Below are 27,374 nucleotides of genomic sequence, written 5' to 3'. Positions count from 1 at the left end.
AAATAAAGAGAAATGTATATTTTTTATACCTATGTACATTTTATTTTCTGTGTCCTAATTAAATGTACATACTAAGAAATAATTAAATATGATGACAACTGTTGTTACTTGACTTAAATTTACTAAACATTGGAGAAAATATTGTATACAATTACACAAAAATGTCATTTAAATAATCACTTATTTTATTTATATCTTAGTTATACACATATATATTTAGTAACTAGTTTATGGTTTTGCCTGATATTTAGCAAGGTAACTAGAATTACTTAAATCTTACTAAATATGGGGGCGCCTGGGTGGCGCAGTCGGTTAAGCGTTCGACTTCAGCCAGGTCACGATCTCGCGGTCCGTGAGTTCGAGCCCCGCCTCGGGCTCTGGGCTGATGGCTCGAGCCTGGAGCCTGTTTCCGATTCTGTGTCTCCCTCTCTCTCTGCCCCTCCCCCGTTCATGCTCTGTCTCTCTCTGTCCCAAAAAAAATACATAAACGTTGAAAAAAAAAATAAAAAAAAATAAATCTTACTAAATATGTTAAAAAAGATTTAGAACACATTAATGTAATAAAATTAGTATTAATATCAATGTACCCTATGGAATAACTTTAGATAGACTTTATTAAAATCATATTTTATACAATATAAGAAACCAACAAAGAGAAAAAACTGTAAGTACAGTCAATCTTAAATCCAGGTGTTAATTTCCTTTTGACAACTGGAATTGATGGTGATCTTCATGACCAGATGATTTCTATTGGTTCATCAAGAATAACATTATTTACTGTCAGATCAATATTTAATATCTAAAAAGAAAGTAAAATGATAATTATTATTTAATCAGAACAATGTTGGGTCCCTTTGTTTTTTTAACAAAGGCTATTTCCATAAATAAATTTTCTCTAAGTAACATGATAGTCTTTGTTTTTTTTTTTTTTTTTGATGAATTTTTATTCCAGAGAGCTCACAATTATTTCACTAATAATCTCACCCAACCCACTCATTATTCAAATAAAAATAAATCTCAGATAGGTGGAATGGTTGTTAAAAGATTGTGAAAAACTAAAACTATTAACCAGTCATCTTGATTTCTATTACTTTACTCTTCTCCATATTCTGAAACATGGTATTATTTATAATTGCATTAGATAAATCTCTGTGCTTCCTGCTCTCAAATATGAGCCAGTCATCTACACACACAAATTAGATTAGAAATATGTTTTCTTTTGCATCAATCCCTAAAGGTTTAGGATGCTGAATTTATCGCCATTAATTTCAATTTTGTTGTGTTACTTTCTTTCACTGGACAGAATCTCAATTACACCACGTAGGGACTAATTATGGAGGTGTCTAAGCAGCTGTAGTCCATCACGTGTAATGTTTTTAGGATATGATTTCATTAGACCTTACCATTGCTTTTTCTCCAATACACTCACATGACTTTCTGTGCCTTAGCTCAGAAAGTTTAGATTCAATTATCAAATATGCAAAAGAAGAGGAAGAGAATCAACATTCCTTTACTGCCTACTGAATACCAGGCACTCTTATAGGGGCTTTATAAAATATATTCTTTTCTAAAGCACAACATTCTGGGCAGTAGAAGAATTTAAAAGGTAAAAGTTAAATAATTTTTTAAAATATAAATTAGCCAGATTTGAAACTGACCATCTTACACCAAAATCTAACTTAGTTCCTTTTTACCAAAACTGAAAAGCAACAAGTATGTCAGATAGCTTTTAATAGCTGTACAAAGGACAACAAAATGTAACTATTGCTAGGAAAATGTTTTTTAAATAATATGGATAAAGCAATTAAATCATGTTTTGCATATAATTCCAATACCCATGGAGAAGGGCAACCAGGATAAAGAAAAAAATTGACCACTCTCTAGTTTTCCCATATATGTAGAAAGGTTGGAAATAGTAGGTGCTCATTAATATTTGTTTTAATTAAATGAGTTTAGAAGGCACTGCTCAATTGTTAGTAGTTAAAATCTTTTGTAATCCCTGAGGTAACGAAATGTTGTAAAATTTCTTGTGAATGGATCTAGAAGTAGTGTAATGAATTTTTCTTTACAAATGATGTGTTTTTTATGCCAAATATTCAGTCAAAATCAACTTGAAAAGATATTTGATATGTTAAAATATCTTATTTGACATTGTTCACCTGATTGTATTTAGTTTTTTTTTTTTTATAGTAAAAGTTAGGAACTTTATTTTTACCAATGTAGTAGTAAATAAAGAGTAAGAAAGTATATATGGCAAATCACCCTTTTTATTCTGATTGAATATTGGGCAGTTCAAAAACACAGATTGCTAATTATGATTGATAACTATTAACTATTTATTCTTGGAGAATTAATTTTCCTCTTGCAGAAGTCAGTTTCTTGGTCTACCATACGATTAACACTGGACTAAATCAGTGATGGCTTTACCATACAATTTTATAAACCAGTAAAATTTTAAAAAGAAGAAAAATGGGAGTGGAGCACTGTGTTAATCAATTTTTTTATTACCAAGGAAGGACATTAAATATACAAAACTCTAACTTCCCAACCTCGAAATAATTTAAAGAAATAAACTTATTTTGATACAAAAATAGTAATTAAGACATAGTTCTGTATTAAAGGGGAAACAATACTTGGCTACAAAACAGTAGTAACAACAAGAGAGGTATTAAGTTTCAGCTGGATGAAACAATCTTTCAGGTGCTGTGCATCTCTCATGTTTATAAAATCTATGAGGACCTAGGACTGTGGTCCAAGATGTGATTGTTATTTTTTTAAAGTTGAAGTCAGTCAAGTAACTGGCTATTTTGTAAATTAGGTTCACCTGAAGCGACTGGTTGACTCACAGCTACTTATTTTTATACAGCTACAAAGACAAAAGGTATACACATACACACACACACACACACACACACACACACACACTCACACAGTTTTAGCAGTGCAGACATAGCCTTATACTTGGATCATTTATGACAGTTAGCTGTTTTCTAGAATATATGCACTTTGGAATCTACCTTTTCAGAACAAAGATTCCAGAATTTAAATCGGAAGGAGCTTAAGAGATTGTTCACTTGCATATTCTTATTTAACTTGAAAGAAAAAAAAGACTTAAAATTATTTGTTCAATGTAAAAAACTAATTACTGGCAACAATGGACTATAACATAAAAATCCTGATACATTATTTAACATATGAACCATATCCTCATACACCTGTGTGTCAAATTATTCATGAGTGCCAACAGCAACATCTTGCAAGGATTTCCAAATATATTTTATCTAAGATGTATTAAATGTTTAAATGTAGACATTTTATATTTGAAAAAAAATTACATTTTAAGGCACTTTACCATATAGGGACAACTGATTTAGAGGCTTAATGGAAATTTATCTTGCTTAGATTATATCAGGAGAATTGTAACATACATTCCATTAGGTTGATTCATATGACATGTTACTAAGGATGATAATAATGGCAATAGTTCAGGAAGTTTAATGAATATGAATAAACAACAAAGGTCATAGGTATCCATAATTATGCTTCTTCACGGATAGGAAATATAAGATATCCATATAGACATTTTGAAAAACTCTATTAAAAAGTGTGTTTTCCTTTGTCACTTACCTCGTTGTTTGCCTCTTGAGTAAATTTAACTGACACTTTATTTCCATTATATATGAGATTAACCTCATTAACAGAAGTCTTTCCTTTCCCCCATATGTTGATGAATCCAAGCCTCATTTCATTTTTGTTTATGTAACCATTTTTCAATATAGTGCTTGTCAAGGTATTCTATAAAGTCATAGAAAAAGAAGTAATATAAACCCTTCATTTCCAAAAGCAATTAAATCTTTTAAAATCTATGTCTGTTAACTACAGTGGATTTCATAGTATAGCAAATTATTTACTCACATATTTGAAATGAGATACATTATACAACAAATATGAAATATGAAAATATAAATAAATATAAAATCTGGCATAAAATTTCAAATATTATTTAACACAATTGCATACAAATGATCTGGCATGAACACATACCTTGTTCAAATTAAACTGTACCAGGAAATATAAGTCTCTTTCATAGGTGTCTGTAGAGAGAAAAAAAGGTAATATATTTATATTTCCAAAGAAGAAAAATAGTAAAAACTAGTATATCTTGCTTCTCTTTCCTAGTATAAAGGGTATCAAATACCATCAACACATATCAAATTTTTCTCTAAGTTTACTGAACTTTTTTTTTTTAATTTTTTTTTTTCCCAACGTTTATTTATTTTTGGGACAGAGAGAGAGACAGAGCATGAACGGGGGAGGGGCAGAGAGAGAGGGAGACACAGAATCGGAAACAGGCTCCAGGCTCTGAGCCATCAGCCCAGAGCCCGACGCGGGGCTCGAACTCACGGACCGCGAGATCGTGACCTGGCTGAAGTCGGACGCTTAACCGACTGCGCCACCCAGGCGCCCCTACTGAACTTTTTCAAATATAGTCCAAGAAGGACTAAGATATGAAGGATGAGTCTCACCAGAGAGGGCTACAGAAGGCCAGGAGTGTGTGTATCTGTATGTAGGAGGGTAACACTAAGGGGTGACAGGTCTAAAATCACTTTAAACACCCCTGGGAGGGTGAAAGAAGTAAAAGAATTAACAGAATTGGGTGGTGATAGTGGTGGACACTTATGGGCCACTTCAATGACTGACAACATAATAATACGTATAAAGGCAAATGAATATGATGGTAATGTATTCTAGTGTCATTTGAGAAAAATATTCAGTTGTTAGAGACTATTATAGGTCTACTGAAATACAAATAATAAAACAGGGTTTATATCCATGTTCATCAAAATATAATCTTGCCATATTAAAATCAATTTTTAAAATAATTTCACAGCTTAAATTAAGTACTATTCGTCAAACTTTAAGTACTTTATCACATTGCTCTAAGATAAGTTATTTTATTATTCTTATGGTTGAAGAGGAATGTAAGTCCCAGAGAAGTTAAATAAATGGCTGAAAGTAAATGAACTAATTATTAACAAAAGCTGGAAACAAGTCTAGATTTCCCTGAATTCTAAGATTGTGTTTAGAGGTAAAACTAAACAAGCATGGGTAAGACAGAAAGGCGAAAGAGGAGACAAATACATGACTGAAACAAAATAACATTGAGGGGTGCCTGGGTGGCTCTGTGGGTTAAGCATCCAACTCTTGACCTGGGCTCAGGTCATGATCTCATGTTTATGAGTCTGAGCTCCACTCTGGGTTCTGTAGTGACAGCATGGGAGCCTGCATGGGATCCTGTCTCTTCCTCTCTCTGCTCCTCCCCACAGGTGCACATGTGAGTGCACGCACCTTCTCTCTCTCTCAAAATAAATAAATAAACTTTAAAAAAAAAATTGAAAAAGTAACAAACTTTAATTTCCTCTTCCAACTTATAAATGCCAGCATTAGATTAAATAATTCTCTGAAAATTAGTTTGCAATTAATTTTTCCTACACTAAAATTAAATTACGTTCTGCCTAAAACATTTTTCTATATGTACCAATGTATGCATGGCTTATTTGATATGTGTTCTGAGGCAAAAATTTTAGTCTTAACTTTTAACTATACAAATATAGCATAAGTTTTTAAGACCAATTGTTTATAGAACCATGAGGTAAAAGAACACAGAAGTGATAACTATTAGGAAGATATGGGCAGTTTTGTTGTTTTTCATAAATAAGAAAAAAATACCACATATGATGTTAGTCAAGAGTACACATACATCTATTTCATTAAGATAAGTAGGACAGGGGTGGCTGGGTGGCTCAGTCACTTAAGCATCCAACTCTTGAGTTCAGCTCAAGTCATGATCTCACAGTTCGTGAGATCGAGCCCCCTGTCCAGCTCTGCATTGACAGTGAAGAGCCTGCTTGGACTCTCTCCCCACTCCCTGTGCACCTTCCTCACGTGCACTCTATTAAAATAAATAAATAAACATTTTTAAAAAAAGATAAGTAGGACAAAATAAGATTTTACTAATCTACAACTTTATTAGTTAGCATGGTCAAAATTTACTTAATATACACGAGTTTCAAGATAGGTTTACAAAAGTCCCCCTTCATGTGTAGGGGGTACATTCTAAGATGCCCCCTCAGTGGATGTCAGAAACCTCAGACAGTACCAAACCCTGTATACACTCTGCTTTTTTTTTTTTATAAAAGACTCACCTCTGATATAGTTTAATTTATAAATTAAGAACAGTAATAGATGAACAGTAACTAAAAATAGAACAATTATAACAATATGGTGTAATAATAAAAGTTATGTGAATGTGTTCTCTCACTCTCAAAATGCCTTATTGTGCTATATTCATCCTTGCTGTGATAACGTGAGATGAAAAATGCCTACATGATGAAATGATCATTTCAGAAGTAGGATCATTTGCTTCGGGACCACGGTTGACTGTGGGTAACCAAAATGGCAGAAAGCAAAACCATGGAAAAGGAGGAAATGCTGTATTTTATCTTTGATTTTCTTTGAGGTAAAAAATATATATCAGCAAAAAATAATACATTATAAAATGTGAATGTACTTAAAGGAGGAAGAAAAAATTAGTGTCTATCAACTAGATTGATGAGTTTGCTGTGAGAGAAAACTTCTTTGGAGATTCTGATCCACTAAATCCGAGCACTCTAAGCATCTGTTGTGTATTGTTGTTGCTGTTTACTCAAGAAATGTCAAAGGATTATCTGAAATCTTTGTACTTAATTATAACAAAAATACTGAGATTGTGCAATATAACCAAAAAACGCTAAATACAATTAGCCAAAATAATTTTGTATGTTTATATAGAGGGATCAAGAAATAAATATCTGAATTATGTTACTTTTCAGTAATTAAAAAAACCTGCCATGAAACTTTAATAGGGTAAAGGTCATATCAACTTCTTTCATCTATATCTTAGTTTGGTAAGTAGAGCTACAGAAAAATTTCTAAGGGGCACGTTGTCTCCTTTGCTGTTCAAAGGAATTAACTTAATTTGTTAGATAGTTAAATTCAAAGATTCCAAGACAAGGTTTAAATTATGCACTACTCAACTTTACAACCCTGGGAAGCTGTAGGCAAATTCAAAGTACAACCTGCTGGACCCAGGTGAGAAAGGCTGCAAACTTAGTACAACCCCTCTTTTTGGGTTAATAAAGGTCAGGACTCTAAAAACAGGATTTTAACTAATAATGGTCGATTCTTTACCTTAAATCACAAAATACTAGGAAAGGTTTTTTTTAAGAGTCTTGATTATTACAATATGATTCTTATGTTAATCTTCTGATGTACTTTATTTACTAATAAATAATTCTTATTATTAATATTGAAAAATATTAACTATGATTCACCTAAAAAGATACAAGATAAATGTCTTTGCTAGTACTGAAAGATCTCTCTTCCACAGATAATTTAATTAGATTGCAATGAACTGCTCCATGAGAACAACGACTCACCCAGATATTAGTTTTTATGTGGATTGTGTTAAGTGAATATTCAGATTTCCCATCTAGTAGAGTTGGCATTATTAATGACAGTCAATAAACCTAATCCACAATGAGTGTTTAATTAACAGCATAATCATCACCTGAAGGTGATACCTGGCCTCTCCCCAAATTAATGGAAATTAAGTGGTCCTCAGAATTTGCATTTTTAATAGCCTACTGCAAGTGATTCAGAGGACAATGGTCAGCAAAACACACATTGCTGGAAGCTTGGCGGTTCAGTCTGGTTTTAAGAAATAGTCATAAACATAGATCTAAGTTTAAATCTTTAAAGTTTTCATGTCAAAATATTGAATACAAAAAATAGCCATGAAATACAAAATCAAACTTGAGTTTTGTTTCTAGACTATGTCAGGTTTTAGTGGCATCCTTTATGCATCACCACATACACATGGAACATGGCTTTTCAGCTGGGCAGACCTCATACATATAGAATGTCTATCATGAATGGCATGGGCTAACTTCCAGGAGTAAAGGATGATCCATATACAATCTCTGTGCACACACATCTCTTAGATATGCAGACATTTACCATAGGGATCAACTATATTTAGGATAAGAGAAAAGTCTTTAATGTTCGTAACACTAAGTTTTTAAGTTGGTTCAGCTAATTATTAAATGATTTCAGCTTTGTATAATATTATTAGCTTTCATTCAGTCTCCAAAGTACAGTAGTAGATACATAAAACTAATGTGACATATATGTATGTCAGCAATTACATTTTTCAACGAAATGGAACACTCACCTATACTCTCTCCATCATCCCAAAACAGAGATCCCTGTGCCATCTGATTAGCATCTGCGGCAACAATGAGCTTCATGTAGTTTTGTCGACTAAAAAAAAAAAAAAGACATAATTTTAACCAATGTTTATACAGTAGCGTATGTTTAGTTATGATATGGCACCCACATAAGTATCCAAACGAAAACAAAGATGACTATCAACTAAGGAGAATACAAACTGTTTTAGACCAATAAAATTAAAGGACTTTCCTTTTGTGATGAGTTACTGGGAACGATATAAACCATAAAATCCTTCACATTTAATAGAAAATATCATGCATGTCTTTTGATCTATTGTAACAAATTGAAAGGAGCCTCACTTATAATAGTTATAACCATGTTAAATTTATTGATATATTTATTTATTTTTCTCTCTGCTAATCCTGTCACTGACCATTAGACATGAAACTATATTAATAGCAATTTTTATTTATTATCGTTTAAACCTTCTTCACATTTCCATACATAAATTACTGAAATATCATTGGAAATTATTAACAAGAATGTGAAGAGTAGTATGAAAATTTTAAGTTCTATTCTTGAAATGGGCAATCCCTCCCAAGCTTGTGCCTGCATAGGCCCATTTATGAACTAAATATCTGCTTCCATGCTCACTGTACAAGTGATTTCATTTGATAGCTTCATATTGCTAAGGAGGATTTCTCAGACAGTTACACTTAGGCATAATTACCTTTTCCAATCACAAATGTTGAAGGTTGTACTGCCATGGAAATTCCCTAAACTATCCAAAACATCTAGCATTCAAATCTCTACAGCAACTTAATATTTTCCCTGTAAAGATGTTAACATGTCTTAGCATGAATTTATATACATATATATACATAATTTAAATTTTAGTTAGTTAACATATAGTACTATAGTTAATATTGTTAAGTTGTTTATATAGACTTATATTGTTATAACTATATATGGAGTTACATTGTTAACTATATATTTTATTGTATGTTAACTAAAATTTAAGTTAAAAAAAAGGAAAAATATTAAAAAAGCATGTTTTTAAAGCAAACAGTATTGGAAGATAGGGCAGTGTTCTTTTTAAATTAATTAAAGAAATTTTACTGCCCAGGGCGCCTGCGTGGCTCAGTCGGTTAAGTGTCCCACTCCTCATTTTGGCTCAGGTCAAGATCTCACCATTTGTGACATCAAGCCCTGTGTTGGGTTTGGGCTGACAGCACAGAACCTGCTTGGGTCCCTCTCTCTCTCTGTCTCTCTCTCTCACTCTCTCTCTTTCTCACACACACACGCGCGCGCACACACACACACACACACACACACACACAAAATAAATAAACTTTAAAAAATTTACTGGCCAGTATAATAACAAAGGTAAAGTCTCCCTTGGAAGCAAACAATGAACATGTTTGCTTGCAGCCCATTATAAAAGATTGCCTAGGTTTGGAGTTCCTTAGCTGTGGCACAAACCTCCTACATGTGTAGCACCTGCCTCGGCATAGGCCACTCCATGTCATCCCCATGGAACTTTGGGGGCAAAGAAAAAAGCAAACATGAAGTTTGTGTCTCTTGTTATGCTTTGAGTAAAACAGACCTTTGTGTCCTACCCAAAATTCATGACACCGTGGCAGACTAACTTACAAAGTAATTTGTAAGCTTTGAAGTAGGGTAAAATCTCAGACCCCTTCCCAGTTCTTGACAATTCTGACATGACATATCCAAAATTTAATCTGAGCTCTGTAAACACTTCACTTACCTGTAAAATGTGTTTAAACCAGGCTCTTGACATGGCAGAATGTGACCACCACGGACATGTAGGTTTATTTTATATAAAGGAGCTTCAAATTCATTAAATTTTCCTCTGACACCAATATCTTGGCCCTGGAAATGAGATGGTTGGAAGGAAAGAACACAAGCAATAAGAAATGGAATCATCAGCAATATTGGTGCTTGAGAGGTTGCATTTTATAAATCAAATGATATACTTAATTTATAAATTAATAAAAACTCAAATACTTATTCAGGAAATCATATTGTTTAAAGCATGTACTTCTTAATTATTAATAGCTTTGAAAATAATTTACCACTATTTGTTTTTGTGATGCTCACATGAAGAAAATGTGTGGGTTTTGAAAAGTCAAAAAAGTTATTCCTGACTTTTCACATACATTATTCTTGGAAGGACTACATCACCTTTAATGATAATTTCATATATTCAATAAAGGGCAATGAACTTTTTGTGTATAATGTGCACTCTCTATGCTTATTCAGTAAAATAAATCAATGTCTACATAACAAACAATGGGGCATAAATTAACTTTCTTTCACTGTGTGTTAATTTGATTCAGCTGTAATTAGCAAGAACTATCTTACTCTTTTTAAATGTAAAGTAGACCAAATATGTCCCTAAAGAAAAGGCTTGGATCAAATTGTTACTCATTTACACTTTGGCAATGCCCTAGAATTCTTAACTACTTACCGTATGATAATCAAACCACCGAGCATCAGGGACGTAGCCTGCTACAGTGTCCCTATACTGGAATTTAAAGATATAATCATTGAAAACATATAAACCAAATACAAAACTATTTTGTGAACAAAAATGTATGATAGAACTTACAGGTTGCAGTACAGGGGTAACCATAAACGCTGGACCCCACAAGAACTGCTTGAATATATCCCAGGTTAGCTTGTCATTAAAGAACCTTGACAAAATATTCACAAATAAGTAAATCTGAATATCATAAAATAATTATTCAAATCACATTTTGCAGTATAGACTTGTGTGGACTGAAATGAAAACCAAACTATAAACAAATCAAAAACAATTCTATCAGTTAGGATTTAATGTGCAGAAATTAGCACACTATTTTATGAGTAAATCTAGATTATAACTAAATTTACTTCAAAATGCAGAGAATGTCTATAAGACCAGCTGAATGAGAAACCTCTGAAGAGAACTCATAGAGGTACAAATATTAACTGTGCCTCATAAAAGATCAACAAACTAGGAAGCAAAAGTTGTAAGTACTCTGGATGAGAATTGTTAAACAGGTGTGCTCTAAGAACCTTGATTTGGTAATTCAAAAAGATTTTGCTTATCCTACTTAAAGCTCACTGAATGGTGCATTTAACTTAATATATTTCTGAATTTCAGATAAAAATGGTTGGAAACACCAGAATCTGTTTTTCATAGTTTGAGAATAGTCACTATTAAATAACCACATTTTTCTCTAATTGAAATGGAATTGCACATTTTTGTTTGTTCTTTTGTTTTTGTCTTGCTTTGTTGTACTATAAACTGAGATTAATGCCAAATGGGACTCTGAATTTACTCCTTCATGGACTTCCCATGGGAACAAAGGCCCAGATGTTCTCAACAGGACAAGAGTCTGCATAGTTAATAATAATGTTTCTGGTTGGGGACTCAGTCCAGAGCTGATAATTTGACTCTGCTGGGAAGTAAATAGGGAGAACACAAGAGGGGAAAGTCTGGAAATAAGAGAGGCAAGATATTAATAAAATTTTATCAAAAATAAAGAATGGATTATGGTAGATAAATTAATAAAGTAACTAGAGGCTGATATGAATCTAGGAATACCTATTATTTTTTAAAACCCTATTCTGAGAACAGAAGGCATACTGATCAACTTATTATTTTGTCATTTTGCCTTGTGTATTATTATTTATTTTAGTAAACATGTGCCGTATATTTTTACTGATTTATCAGTTGTGCAGTCTAACAAATCACCTCACTCAATTACTCTGGTAATATAAGGTACATAAGAAGTTAAGTATGATTATTTCAAAGGTTTTTTTGTACTACTTTTAGTTGTGTTGTTTTTGTGACATCAGCAATCAGAATTGTCTTGTATTTGCCTTAAAAATAGAACAGGCTAAAATTTCTGCAACTATGCTCCATAGAATAGAATTTCAAGATTTAATCATGTATCAGTTTGAGCTTTAAGAAGTGAATCCTAGGGCACCTGGGTGGCTCAGTCGGTTAAGCGTATGACTTTGGCTCAGGTCATTATCTCATGGTCCAGGAGTTCGAGCCCTACATCAGGCTCTGTGCTGACAGCTCAGAGCCTGGAGCCTGCTTTAGATTCTGTGTCTCCCTCTCTCTGCCCCTCCCCCTGTTCACCCTCTGTCTCTTTCTCTCTTCCTCAAAAATAAATAAACATTAAAAAATATAAGAAGAAGTGAATCCAAAACAATTTTCTAGGGAGAATGTTAGAACTGTTCTAGGGTAGTCTATAATACACCTCCAAGATGAGGTGAGATGGTTTTCTTCAGTAAGGTATATATATGGTAGATTTAATTAATTGCTCTAAACTTCAGTTAATCAAAGCATAATATAAAGATGATATTACTTGCCTCCATTTTTAAAAGTCAATACAATAAGTATGTAAATCTAAATTAACTCTAGGTGTACAGTAGTTATTTCTAAGAATTATTACTTTTTAATAACTGATTAATGTTTCATTTTTAATAACATCCTGATTATCAATAGACTTATTTATGTAAATGTTTATTAACTGAAAATATATACTGAAATAACAATGAAAAAATTTCCAGTTTCAAATATTCTATATTATGAGAGATTACTGAGTAAATTAAATGAAACCCATTTCTTTTTGGCAGGAAATAAAATGTGCACTTACTCATGCAAAAGGGGTCGAATAACAGTGCCACCATGAGCATGAATTTCATGCATCTGTGTATAGAAATAGGGTAATAAAGTGTATCTAATATTTAGAATATTCTTTGACATTTCAGAAAAAGTTTCATTCCAGGAAGCAGGATCTTGTCTCTGAAACAAAGCAGAATGAAATAGTCATAAGCATTTGTCCTGGTTTAAATCATCATTTTCAGATACATATTTAGAGAATGAAAACTAGAAAATAATATTCATTCATTGCCATGTGTTATATACTTTCTTACCAAAACCCTTATGCAATAATATTACTATCATATGATGGAGAAAGAACATAATATTACTATTTCAATAAGAAAAATGCAAATTATACCCATAGCTTGATTTAGTTTAGGTGAACATATGTAAAGAACAGTTCAATTTGAATAGATGACAACATAATGATAATCAGGGTGAAAAGACTAGAAAATAAATGAAATGCTGTATAAAAGTGGGTTGAAACAGGGGTGCCTGACTGGTTCTGTGGGTTAAGCATCTGCATCTGTGCAGAACCTGCTTAGGATCCTCTGTCTCCTCTCTCTGCCCCTCTCCGGTTTGTGCTATCTCTCTCTTCTTAAAAATAAACATTAACAAATTTTTAAAAAGTGGATTGGAATAAACAGAGATACCCAGAACCTATCATGGTGACCCCCACATTATGTGTTCTCCTGAGAAATGGATAAGTTATGATATTAAAGAATTAAGATAGCAGAAAGAAATGACCTAATTAATGCTGGATAAGGAAGAACAACATGCCCAGATACACTCTGGAATACACACGCCAGGTAAAAAGACTAAAGTTGATACTGGAAAGATTAAAAGCCTGTTAAGAAATGTTGTTGCACTTACTGGTCAAAAAATAATAGTGAAGGCGATTAGCATTTTATATTTTAATGTGTGCTGGGGAACAAACAAGGCTGCCACATAACTCTAGGGGGCAATATGTTTATGTTTTTCAACAGACAGAGAGGGTCCTTAAGAGCTGGCCATATCTATGAAGATTCCAACTTTTTTAGATTTCAGTAAGCTTGATGTAGATTAATGAGCTTTAGATTAGAAAGCTTGAATGATGACTGGGTGTTTGTATATGTAAAAATGTTAGAAGAGGCAAAACCTTGAAAGTAAAAAGGTCCAAGAATTAAGCTAGAAGATTCTATCCTTACTAGTTCCAAAGTCAAGTAAGAAAGACGCAAAGATCCTATCTGTTGCTTGCTGACTTAACTGATGTTATTTCAGTTTTAACAAGCTGATATACAAGCATTTAAGTCTAAACTATACATTAAAAAAAAGTTAATGTTTATTTATTTTTGAAGGTGAGACAGAGCATTAGTGGGGGGGAGGGACAGAGAGTGAGTTGGAGACACAGAATCTGAAGCAGGCTCCAGGCTCCAGGATGCGAGCGGTCAGCACAGAGCCCGACATGGGGCTCAAACTCGCAAGCGGTGAGATCATGACCTGAGCTGAAGTCGGGTGGTTAACCGACTGAGCCACCCAGATGCCCCTAAACCATGAATTCTAAATTTAATTGTACTACCTCAAAATTAAACTTAAGTTGAGCTTTCTGTTCTGCAGATTTTTTATTGAGAAATACTTCTTCAGTCTTTTCCTCCTCCTCTATTTCATCTTCTCCAAAATTCCATCTTGGAGTCTTTCACTGACTCCCTCTGTCTGAAATTCTCCCTGCCCCCCATATCCTTATATTGCTTTTGGTTTTTGTGCCTCACTAAAGTCTCCACTCTAATGCTTAAGTCACTTTATCCAAGAGGGACCTTCATAGGTACCCCTTCTAAAACAGAATCCCCCAAATTGCTGTCACTTTAGCTTGCACTATCTTTTCTTTATATGCATTTATTTATACCTGATTATACATATATACATACACACACACAAAATTGCCTATTATCTCTATCCTGCCTACAATTTATGAATCATAGAGCAGGGACATTGTAAATATTAAATAGTGGCCTCCTAATAAACACTTATTGAATAAATCCCTGTCCAGGCTTTTGATTCATCCCACTCTTCCAATATTACAGCTTTCTAAATTGCATTACTGACAGCAAGTTTTCCTGTTAAAATATTCCTATTTCATCAAGTTATGTTGTTATTGCCCAACTTTCAAATTCTTCCAAAATGTGGTCCCATACTGCCTTCTATCCTTGTATAGATTTTTATTTCCTAAAATAAATCTCCTCTATTCTAACTAAAATTTCCCAGGAGGGACACAAAGATTTCACAGCACCTGATGAGATTCACCATTCAGTTACTGCTGCTAGAACCCATCCTTCAAAGAGCAGCTCTGTCTACAACTCTTCCACGGGTTACTTTTGATAATTCATCTTTCCCCTGCACTTCTTCACTAAAGTCAATATCACAAAATTAAGCTCTTAGATATTGCCTTTAATTGTTCATACTTTTCCATAATTTGTAATACTGTCACCCCTCTTATTCAAATATTTCCTTCAGACAATTTAGTAAAGTGCAGAATTGTGCCACCACACAAGAATTAGCTCTTAATTCCCTCTTCCTTTTTTTCTCAAATTTTCAACTCATTGTCTTAACATTTGCCTTTTAAATCTGCTCATTTTCGTGCACTGATACTAGTATTTCCAAGGAGTTTTCATTTGTAATTTACTTTGACGCTGATTTTTTTTATTGTTCTGTCTCAGTTTGGAAGAAGTTACATACAGAAGCAGTTTTTTTTTTCCCTCCCTGGCTATTATAAAAGTATATGGAACAGCAGTAAGTATGCCAGCTAACCAAGTTCTAAACCCTAAAGTAGAAAGAAGAGTAACCCAAATCAGAAAATTCTCAAAGTGATGGGCTCTGATGTCCTCAGTAAACGTAAAGAAGTTCATTCAAAGCAAGCGCTAGAAATCAGCCAGGCAGGAGGAGTTCTATTCAAAACTTCTAAGGTTAGGAGGAAAGGAATGAAAGCACATGCAGTCATTACATACCCTAGTAAACGCAATGTTGTGATTTCTTGAGTATGGGTAAAATGCTCCAAGTTGCATCCAACGGGCACAGAGCTCATACTCTGAGTTGTTGAAGAAACCACAGATATCTGCACCAGTCTAAAATATATTGTTACATTTAATTTCAATGTTTTTTTCTTAAAATTTATAAGTTATGAAGATAAAAGAAATACAGTTACTTACATATGAGATTCCAAAGAGACTAAATTCCATCATACCTAAAAAAAAATCAGGAAAAATTTAGAAAGATACTACATCACATATTTTGATATTTGATGATTTGATTTGTTAAGATGTTCCATTTCTAATAACCGCTAATCTAATGAAACATTTTTCAGATTGTTAATACACCTATCATTTCCTCTTAAAATATTCATGCTGTTATAATGTTAATGATGTAAAAATAAGACACTATGCTTCTTTGTCACTTTCAAGATGGTATATTTAGAGCACAAAATAGGTATAAATACATTATAGTATGAGAATAAAATGGCAGTGTTTCTGTCTCAGTTTGAAAGAAGTTACGGAAGCAGTTTCATTTTTAATATTAATTTTATTTTTTAATTTTATTTGTTTGTTTATTAATTTATTTTGAGAGAGAGAGAAAGAGAGACCATGAGAAGGGGAGGGACAGAGAGAGAGAGGGAGGGAGAGGATCTCAAGCAGGCTCTGCACTGTCAGCGCAGAGCTCAACGTCAGGCTCAAAGTTGGGACCTGTGAGATCACGACCTGAGCTGGAACCAAGAGTTGGCCATTTAATCAACTGAGCCACCCAGGCACCACCTTGGTTTCAGTTTTTAAAACTGGGGTGCCTGGGTGCCTCAGTCAGTTAAGCATCCAACTTCGGCTCAGGTCATGATCTCACTGTGAATTCAAGCCTCATGTTGGGCTCTGTGCTGACAGTTCAGAGCCTGGAGACTGCTTCAGATTATGTGTCTTCCTCTCTCTCTGTCCCTTCCCTACTCATGCTCTTTCTCTAAAAAATAAACATAATACATTAAAAAATAAATAAAAAGCGGTCAGGCTAATAATTTCGTTCAGAAAGGAGGAAAAGTAGAGCTATAAGCTAGAGGTACAGGAGTGATCTGTTTGGTTGCTATGTAGATGATGATTTAGAAAATAATATAATATAATATAATATAATATAATATAATATAATATAATATAATATAACATAAAAGGTATCTATGTAATTATTTAACCATAGGCCTCATTATTTGGAAAAAAAAAACAAGCAAATAAGAATTATCCTCATTAAATACAATCCTCTGAGATCAATTCAATAAAATAGGATTCATGTGATATCCCAGCTCTTCTTTTAAAGTAGTAACATTGTTTCCTTGAATCCTAATATAAACATAAAGTAATTTTAAGACTAGATCTGAAATGAAAAGTATCAATTTCCCTTTAAAACGATAATATCTTATTTACCTAACAATTGTCAAAACACTCTTTCAAAATTTGGTTAGAAATGTTTCATTCTTTAGCATCTATGAGTGATTCTTATTCCCTAGAATCTAGAATTTCGACCCATTTCTATTCTTAGCTCCACATGTTATTTTCCCAGCTCCTGCCCTTTTCCTGGGGAACTGAGACCAAAAGGGATGAAATTACTGTCTCAAAATAAACTATTTGGATATTATTAGTTTCTAGAAAGCATCCCAGCTCCTACTTTCTGACACACTACATTTTCATGATGCTATTTGCCATAAAATATGATGTGAAAAGCATGTTTCTGAGAAGGACTTATAAGGTATATAAACTATTACCAGAAAAAGTGAATACTTAACAGAAAATGCAAAGGAGTAATTATAAAGATGATGACTCACATACCAATGATTGATTTGTCCAAATTGTCCCACTGTGCATAGTTGTCTCCAAGCCAGTGTCCTCCCCATTGTCCACCAGTAGGGTATGTTGAACGAGAAATAACAATTCCTCTTTTGCCAGTTGTCTTCTGCAATGCACTAATATAGATGGAGAAGTATCTATGAGTTCTTACATGAGGTATTTTTCAGATATTTCTATTTATGAGCATTTCATTAAAAAGATGTGTTTTTTTTATGGTGTCTTTGTTATCTCTTATTACAACTAGCTTTATAAGTGAGTCTTCTTTCATTATACTATAAAATTCTCATAGACATAAAGGACATTTTTCTTCCCTTCCAACATTTATCAGACTGACATGCCTAAGTGGCCTTTACTTGTTCAATGAATACAAGTTAAGTCAACTATTGAAGTTATCAAATCAGGTAACTAATTATATCTTAAGTTTTCTGAATGAATTCATTTAATTCTACTTAAATATGTTCTCTTGAATACACTCTAACTATTGATTGCTCCAACCCTTCTCAATTATAGCTTGTCAACACTTAATCTCCACATTACTCAACAGAGAATCTTTGCTATAGTATTCCCTGTTTTAGAGGGTAGATTAAAGGGAGTGAAATTTTGGGTGGTGAAAATAAAAGTAGTTGTTTTATTTCAGGCACAGAATCTATCCAAGCCATATCTCAAGAGAATGAATTTTACAAATTACATTATATTTCTTTTTGTTCTCTCCCCTCCTCAGTCTTGGAACAGTGACTTTAATGATTTACTATTCATTTTAAAACATATTCTAGTGCTAAATATAATATAATAATGCATTATTTTACATTATCTGCATCTTTCTCTCTCTCTCTGTGTGATACTATAAGAGCATCTAAGGTAGAAAAAAATATTCTACTATTATTTTATTTGAGAGAGAGTGAGCGAGGAAGAGGCAGCAGAGGGAGAGAGCAAGAGAATCTTAAGCAGATTCCACGTTCAGCCTGCAGCCTGATGAGGAAATGTATCCTACAACCCTGGGATCATGACCTGAGCAAAAATCAAGAGTCTGATGCTCAACCAACTGAGTCACCCAGATGCCCCGAAAAATTTTCCACTATTAATTGGAAGTAAAATGTTTATTTTTATATTGTTTGAAATCAACTGCATATGAATAGAACTATTTCAGGAAAAAAATTCTTCAAATACCTAATTAGGCAGACTTTCCAATCATTTTCTTATTACAACATGGATCACAGTGTTTGTACTGATTGCTTCGTATATGAAGTTTCTTTAATGAGACCCTGAAATTCTTGATGTTAAAGATAATGTCTTAATCTTCTTTGTACTTTTTACACCTAATACAGTCTTAGCATATAATAGTAACTCAAGAAGTTTTTGGATTAATGAATTTCTCCAATCAAAGTTACAGAAAACTGAAAGTGTTTTCAATGGACATATGATACATTGAACTATCTGTTAATAATAAACACCATATTGTATTTGCTAACTTAAAATTTCCTACTTGTATGTATGTCCATCTTTAAAAAGATCAATAAGAAAATCATCTTCAGTGCTTAATATTCTATAATAAATATAAAGGATCAAGTCTATTTAGGTACATTAATATATTTAACATACATTACATATATTTGCTGACATTTCACAAGAAATGACTGATTACTGGGACACCTGGGTGGCTCAGTCAGTTAAGTAACACACTCTTGATTTTGGCTCAGGTCATGATCTCATGGTTCTTGAGTTTAAACCCTGTGTCAGGCTCTGTGCTGACAATGTAGAGACTGCCTGAGTTGGGATTCTCCATCTCCATCTCTCTCTCTCTCTCTCTCTGCCCCTCCCCCATGGGCTCTCTCTCTCTCTCAAAATACATAAACTTAAAAAAAATGAATGATTATTGATGTAGAGAATAAAATATCATATGATCAATCTAAAAATATATGTGAAACATATATTCTAATTTTAATTAATTTGAAAACAAAATTGATTTCATTTAACTAATAAAAAAATTATCTAAAGGGATAGAACTGTCCCCAATTTTTAACATTCAAGAAATATATATTCTTAAAGAATTTCTTTTTTTCTGCTGTATGTCTTACTTTTGCAAAAATTATTTACTTAGGCTTTAAATCAATAACTGAACATATGTCTTATTAGATCTGACTGAGAAAAATTCTGCATTAGGTATTTTTATAATAATTTTCTCCTAAGAAAGAGTTAACTTCTTACATTAGAAGAATCTTCTCTGTAACCCTTCAATGAATCGAGAACAAAACTTTGGGAAATACTTGCTGCCACTAAATATATAATTTAAAATCCCATCACTATAAATATTTTCCAAATATTTTTGACATGTTCTAATTTTAAAAATGGTTTAGTCATAATGAATTTAGCTCAATTTTAAGAAACACTTTTCACCTGTAGGACAGTTTGTCCTTTGTTACCACTTGATTTTGAAAAATTTAGCTAATACAAAGGATTGCAATGTTGTGTTATGAAAGTATTTTTATTGTATGTTTTTAGTCACCTACATGAGCACTTTTTTGAAAAGGATTTAAAAACTTCTAAATACATCTTAAGTTACTGGGAAAAAATCTTTCTTAAAAAATGAGTTTTAGTATTTATATTACATTATTACATTATATTACATTACATTATATTATATTGTATAGAATATATAATTAAGCCTTCTTAAAAATTATTTTTATTATATATTATATACAATATATGTATATATCCATACATATATTGTATATACATGTAATATATATGATATATATTACAAAAGTGGATAATGTGAAAGGAAAATATTAAATTGAAACTTTTAAATATATTTTAAATCTTCAAAATGAATATATTTATTTTCACCATGGGTACTAAAGATAATAATTTGAAATTATTCAATTGGCTATTGTTTTTAATTACTGATGAAATCAATTGATAACTATACTCCAGATACTTCTGTCTCTGGGTGGCATTAAATTATTTTAGAATATTGACCAGTGTTGCTTAGAGTAAATAAAGTTATTGCAGGAGTATTTTTCTCAATATTTATTTAAACAAATTCATTGAAAACTAAAGATATTTTATTGAATTACTTTTTATAAAGCAAATAATTCAGTATTATATATTTAATATCCATTAGAAATAGTAATGTACCCATTTCTGAAATATTTCCATTGTTTTTGAGTGTATAATAAAATTTAAATTTGAAATTTCTGTAATTGAGAAGATACTGTGAAGGGCTAAACCATGGAAATAGCTTTATGGATTCAGATCTCAATTTTTTTTAAAGTTTATGTATTTACTTTGAGAGGGAGAGAGCCTGCATGAGTTGGGGAGGGGCAGAGAGAGAGAATTCCAAGCAGGCTCCACACTGTCAGTGAGACTTGGGGCTTGAACCATGAGATCTGGTATCGTGACCCAAGCTGAAATTAAGAGCTCAGACTACTGAGCCACCCAGGTGCCCCAGATCTCAATTTTTTAAATAAGCATTGACACCCGCTACATCAATGTTCAGCTCAGCCATATTAATCAGAAATTAATGTCTAAGAGACATATGTCCAGTATCTATTCCAATGACTAATAGCTAATTAACAGAAACAGTTGTAAACAAGAAAATGTCAAAATTATTGGAAGGGCGAGCTATATTGTGTTTGTTTTTATCTACCAACCTTATTTTTTGTTAAAAAAAATTTACAAGAGGCCACTTCCTATAGTACATAATCCTCCCAAAAAAGCACCTTTATTTTTCCAGTTAGATACATTAAACATAGAAAGAAGTAGAATATGATGTTTTAATTTGCCATTTAACTCAGTCTATAGAAATACCTAAAAAATAACTTGCAATTATTGATTTTTACTCCATTCTAAATTATGATTACAAAAATCTGTGGCATTTATTTAAAAATTGTATCTTTAACACCACCTGAATTTCCAAAAGGAGACAGAAGATTTTGATTTTTCTGTATCCTTTCTAATGAAAAAAAATGTAGTAATCTCTAAAATCATTCCAGGTATTTATTGAAGTTGAAAATATGAAATATATAGTCATATAATCATTGAATAATTCTCTCAAATTTGAACACACACTTTGAGGTAGTTTTTAAAGTGTATTTATTTATACATTTGAAGCAAAGACTTTGCTTACTTAAGTGCAAGATTGAATTTTAAATAATAAGAGAAATCTATTGAAGACTGAAAGTTTTTGTATGGCATTTACATATGAAACTTTTCATTTGCAACTGGTAGCCAAGGTCCTTCCTCTGATTATTTATCTTCTGTTTCTGAATCCCCTCATTGTATTCTTTCCTTGCTTTGCTTGTTTGTGACATGTTTAGTGAAGAGCACAGTAGCAAGAACTAGTTGAATGTCAAATGTGTACCGTTTTTGAAAGACACAAAATGAATCAAAAAAGGAAACAATAAAATGCTACAGTCTGGATAACATAAAGAAACACATTATGTTTTTAATCCTTTCACTCTCCTCCAATGGTAAATAAAAAGTCTTTACTATCCATCCTTTGCTTCAGTGTAAATATAATTTACTTACAGCATCCTTTTACATTTGTCAAGGTCTTTAAAAATTTGACTATATTTAATCTCTAAAATTTCTGAAGGAGAGTTCAATATTTTTTTTCTAATATTACTGCAAAAAATTAATATTAAGAAAGTATCTAAAACATATGAAAAGTCTATGGGTATGTGTAAACTGAGCTATTTAACTCAACATTTAAAATTTATGAATCTGCTTAATTTAAATAACAAATGAAATATTTACTGAAAATTTTATGAACTAACACTTTAAAGAAATGTATAATGTCTTTATTTTTTTTAATTTTTTTTAACATGTATTTATTATTGAGAGACAGAGAGACACAGAGCATGAGCAGGGGAGGGGTAGAGAGAGGGGGAGACATAGAATCTGAAGTAGGCTCCAGGCTCTGAGCTGTCAGCACAGAGCCTAACGCGGGGCTCGAACTCACAAACTGCGAGATCATGGCCTGAGCCAAAGTCGGTCGGTCACTCAACCGACTGAGCCACCCAGGCGCCCCAAGAAATGTATAATGTCTTTAAATCACAAAATGTTCTTTGGAAGATTGTATTGATCTCTTCCTCATAATGTTTGCTATTTAAGAGTAAAATGTACTTTCAATATCCCTAATTACCTTTGAATATCAACTATTTAAAAATTTACCTGCATGTCTCTAAATTTACTAAGCATCTTCCAGTGTGTTAGGAACCATAAAACGTGTTCCCAAGTTCAATTCACTACCTCAGTGAATAATTTTTTTTTTTTCAATTTCCTTTAAACTACATAGTTTGATCTCAAAATGTGTAAGTTTTGCCAACAGGATTATCAGTGAATTCTCAATATTTTTGTTCTTTTTAATATCTTTACTTTATGATAAAATGAGGTCAGCTGAAGATTAAAAAGTGAGGATAAATGTGCTCCAAAATTATGTTCCAGTAAGGTTAATCTAAAGAAGCATTTGTTCCAATAAAAAAGCATCGTTGGGGCTCCTGGGTGGCTCAGTCAGTTAAGTGTCTGACTTTGGGTCAGGTCATGATTTCACAGCTCATGAGTTCAGGCCCCACATCAGGCTCTGTGCTGACAGCTCAGAGCCTGGAGTCTGCTTGGGACTCTGTGTCTCTCTCTCTCTCTGCTTCTCCTCCACTCATAGTCTGTCTCTCTCTCTGTCTCTCCAAAAATGAATAAAAACATAAAAAAAAAAATTAAAAAAAGCATTGTAAAGACCAATTTGTTTACTCTTAAAAATGGCATTTCCTAGTCTTTCTACATGATTTTAGTGTCACTACATTGGAATTTGGTGAACAAATATGTGGTAATTCATTCATGTAATAATATCTTAAATAATTCACCTCTACCAAGTTGAAAAGTTTGGTGCTACAAATAAGATAAGCATGTTTCACTAAGTGAAGAAATATTACTCATACTCTTTACTCCAAAATGCTTTTCAATGTGTTTTACCAACTACAGTTATATACTAGAGCTGTGTTTTTCAAATCTAGATGCACATTGGTACTACCTGGAAAAATTCTTTAAAATTCAGATCTTAAGGGACACCTGGGTGTCTCAGTCAGTTGAGTGTCTGACTTCAGCTCAGGTCATGGTTTGTGAGTTCAAGCCCCGCATCCGGTTCTGTGTTGACAGCTCAGAGCCTGGAGCATGCTTCAGATTCTGTGTCTCCCTCTCTCTCTGCCCCTCCCCTGCTCATGCTCTGTCTATCTCACTCTCAAAAATAAATAAACATTATTATTTTTTTTTAATTCAGATCTTAGGCTGTAGTACAAACCAATTAAATCAATACATTTATTAAAAATCTCCAGGTGATATGCTGTGTAATTAAGAGCCAGTGACCTAGAACTGCACTGTGTAGTATGGTGCATGTTAGCCACATGGGACTAATATAAATTTAAATTTATTAAAATTAAATAAAACTTAAAACTCCTTTCCTGAGTCACAGTAGCCATATTGTTCAACAGCTTTATATGACTAGCATATACCATTTTGGACAACTCAGAATTATAAAACATTTCTATTATTACAAAAAGTCTTATTGGACAGTGCTAATAAAGACTTGATATTCAAAGGATGGTTTGTGTTCCATTATCACCGGCCTCACATAAAAGTTTGTTTAATGTGGACATTAAATAAAGTTCACTTATACATATTCTAATTTGGTAATATTGGACTTAACTGATTTACCCTAACTTATTTATTTATTTATTTATTTATTTATTTATTTATTTATTTATTTATTTTTAATGTTTATCTTTATTTTTGAGACAGAAAGGGACAGAGCATGAGCGGGGGAGAGGCAGAGAGAGAGGGAGACACAGACTCCGAAGCAGGTTCCAGGCTCTGAGCTGTCAGCGCAGAGCCCGACACCGGGCTCGAACTCGTCAACTGTGAGCTCCTGACCCGAGCAGAAGTCGGACGCTCAACCGACTGAGCCACCCAGGTGCCCCATGATTTACCCTATCTTTAATGCCTTAATTAATGACATCAAACTATACATTATTTACTCATTTATACATTCACAACTGTTTATTGCATACCAATTATTTGTTAGGCACTGCCACTATGAGCTAGGAAAGATCAAAATAACATTGTTCAGGATACCTTTTGGAATAGGATGAAAATTTAAAGCAATGATAAATGATACATTTGAAGAGAGAAAGAGAGAGACAGAGAAACAGAGAGAGACACACATAATAATTCTTTTTTTTAAATTTCTTTTAATGTTTATTTTTGAGAGAGAGAGAGAGAGAGAGGCCCCCTGAGCATGAGTGGGGGGGGTGGTGCAAAGAGAGAGGAGACACAGAATCGGAAGCAGGCTCCAGGCTCTGAGCTGTCAGCACAGAGCCCAATGATGGGCTCAAACCCACAAATTGGGAGATCATGACCTGAGCCAAAGTCTGATGCCCAACCAACTGAGCCACCCAGGTGCCCTGAGACACATAATAATTCTAAGTGTCATAAAGGACCAAGTAAGTTACAGAGAACATTGGGTAAGAAATTGCTACCAGAAAAGGTCAGCAGGGAAGAACTCTGCAAGTAGGGAACATTAATCTAAAAGATAATAAAGAGTCAAAAAAAGATAATTATGAACACCGCTTACTCATAAGTAGGTTTCATTTGTGACCATCCATATAGATTGTGAACATCATAATGCAAAACGGATGATCCATCACTAAGAATCTGTTCAGTTTCCATACACATAGTTCTGAAATGTAATCCATTTGTTCTTTTTGTGATTTCTGGGGAGAACCAATGGGAAAATATTAATATATTATAAATTACCCTATATTTGAATGTCTAAATAATAACTATATATTCTTTTGGCAAAAATAATTAACCATTGTTTTAAAATAATATTTTCTAATCATTTGTACACTTTGTCTCTGCTAATTAAAGTGAAAAATAATCTGTAATTATAGCTGCACTTATACCTGTAACTGAAAAAATCTGTGAAAAAATTTACTGTATTCAGCAACACAAATATTATGAATTAACATGAATTAATAAAACCCTGAAAGATAAGCATACTCCTAAATGCCTACAATATTTTATGCACTCAGATGAGACATATTGATTAAATAGATTTTGATAAAAAATCCATTCAGTAACATGAAGCCCTGGGGTTAAGAACCAGGCAATGCAATAACAACATTATTCTTTGATACACTTTTTCTCAGCTAATGATGCATTTTTTCAGAGTTTTGCCATCACTTTAGATATCAAAAGTTTACGAAGTTTACTGCCTACATAAGAGTATGAGGATGAATACTGAGCAACTGGATCCTTCTCTCCTGCGTCAGGGACAACCAAAGAAGTACTGTTAGTATTGTTTCATTTTTTCCTAATAAAGAAAAATTTAGAAATAAGTCTTTTAAGAGTGTTTTTTTTTTTAATCTTGAGGAATACTGACAATTTTCAAATCTGGGAAGGTTCTTAAGAAAATCAAAGTAACAATTTCAAACATGCATAAGAATGTGTACATATAAATAAAATATGTTTCTTGATTTTTCTTTTCAAAATAATGTTAAATAGTATTGGGAATGGGTTGAGGTGTGATGTGAGTCAATGTGTAGATGGGTAGTGTGAATTGGGAATGTGGATCCAGTTCCCTACATCATAAAGTATATAAACCCGACTAATAAATAGCAATAACATCAAAAGTGTAGCAACAAAATTGTACCTGGGACATAAGGTGGATAATTTAACTCTTTATTTCTGCATTGATTAGTAACTGTTCCATGTACAAAACTGGATGGTTCATTCATATCCTAAAAAAAGAGAGAAAAGTAAACAAAAAATAAAGTAGAGCATATATTCTTAAAGGAACTAATTCAGAAAACCAATAAATTAAAGCAGCATATTTGAGTAACGGCACATTTACCGTTCTAAAGCAAAAATATAAGACATCTCAATACTAAAGAGTTAGGTTAGCTCAGTGTTTCTTTTTTACATTTCATGACTCTTTTGTAAAACATAAAATGTCCTACTCTTCTCTGTACATATAATACACATAAAAAAGTGAATTGCTTTCTAGACATAAAATTATAGTAGTGTATATTCTCCCATGTCCTCTCCTCTCCTGCCCCAGTGCCTTCTATCAATTGCTTTTGAAAAACAAAACAAAACAAAACAAAACAAAACAAAACAAAACAAAACAATGGTTTGTGGCTTTAAAACCACAGAGTATAGTTTATACACACAGAAAACGTTATTTGTTTATTTATTTATATTTTTATTTATGTTTTAAGTATAGAATTTAGTGATTCATGACTTACATATGACACCCAGTGCTCATCACAAACAGTGCCCTTCCTATAACCCATCACCTATCACCTATCCCCTAGCCAACCTCCTCTTCAACAACTCTCCATTTGTTCTCATAGTTAAGAGTGTGTTTCATTGTTTTCTTCTCTCTCAATCTTTTCCCCACTATGTTCAATTAGATGGAGTTTTATGTACAGTGATATAGGTGTTTTGCATATTATTTCTGCTCTAGTCTTTATTATTTTTCTTCTGCTGGCCTTAGGCTTCATTTGTTCTTCTTTTTC

General features: G+C 32.8%; 1 protein-coding gene across 5 annotated transcripts in view; it reads right to left on the bottom strand.

Moving 5' to 3' along the window:
* Positions 1 to 596: 596 nt before the first annotated feature.
* SI (sucrase-isomaltase) overlaps positions 597 to 27,374 on the bottom strand; it is a 158,943-nt gene continuing 132,165 nt past the window's right edge. For all 5 annotated transcript variants that reach the window (XM_045503070.1, XM_045503068.1, XM_045503067.1 and 2 more), the window contains 13 exons: positions 26,507 to 26,594; positions 25,427 to 25,565; positions 17,788 to 17,921; positions 16,138 to 16,172; positions 15,937 to 16,053; positions 12,948 to 13,096; positions 10,904 to 10,988; positions 10,763 to 10,819; positions 10,040 to 10,164; positions 8,273 to 8,361; positions 4,045 to 4,094; positions 3,628 to 3,795; positions 597 to 799 (listed from right to left, as the gene is read on the bottom strand). In XM_045503070.1, coding sequence (XP_045359026.1) covers positions 731 to 799; positions 3,628 to 3,795; positions 4,045 to 4,094; positions 8,273 to 8,361; positions 10,040 to 10,164; positions 10,763 to 10,819; positions 10,904 to 10,988; positions 12,948 to 13,096; positions 15,937 to 16,053; positions 16,138 to 16,172; positions 17,788 to 17,921; positions 25,427 to 25,565; positions 26,507 to 26,594 — 1,305 coding nt within the window. In that variant the 3' untranslated portion in view covers positions 597 to 730. The remainder of the gene's footprint in view (positions 800 to 3,627; positions 3,796 to 4,044; positions 4,095 to 8,272; positions 8,362 to 10,039; positions 10,165 to 10,762; positions 10,820 to 10,903; positions 10,989 to 12,947; positions 13,097 to 15,936; positions 16,054 to 16,137; positions 16,173 to 17,787; positions 17,922 to 25,426; positions 25,566 to 26,506; positions 26,595 to 27,374) is intronic.

This window comes from Leopardus geoffroyi, chromosome C2 (genome assembly GCF_018350155.1).
Source record: "Leopardus geoffroyi isolate Oge1 chromosome C2, O.geoffroyi_Oge1_pat1.0, whole genome shotgun sequence".
Lineage (NCBI taxonomy): Eukaryota > Metazoa > Chordata > Mammalia > Carnivora > Felidae > Leopardus > Leopardus geoffroyi.
The sequence above is the reverse complement of the archived record's forward strand: the minus strand, read 5'-3'. Positions and strand labels throughout refer to the sequence as shown.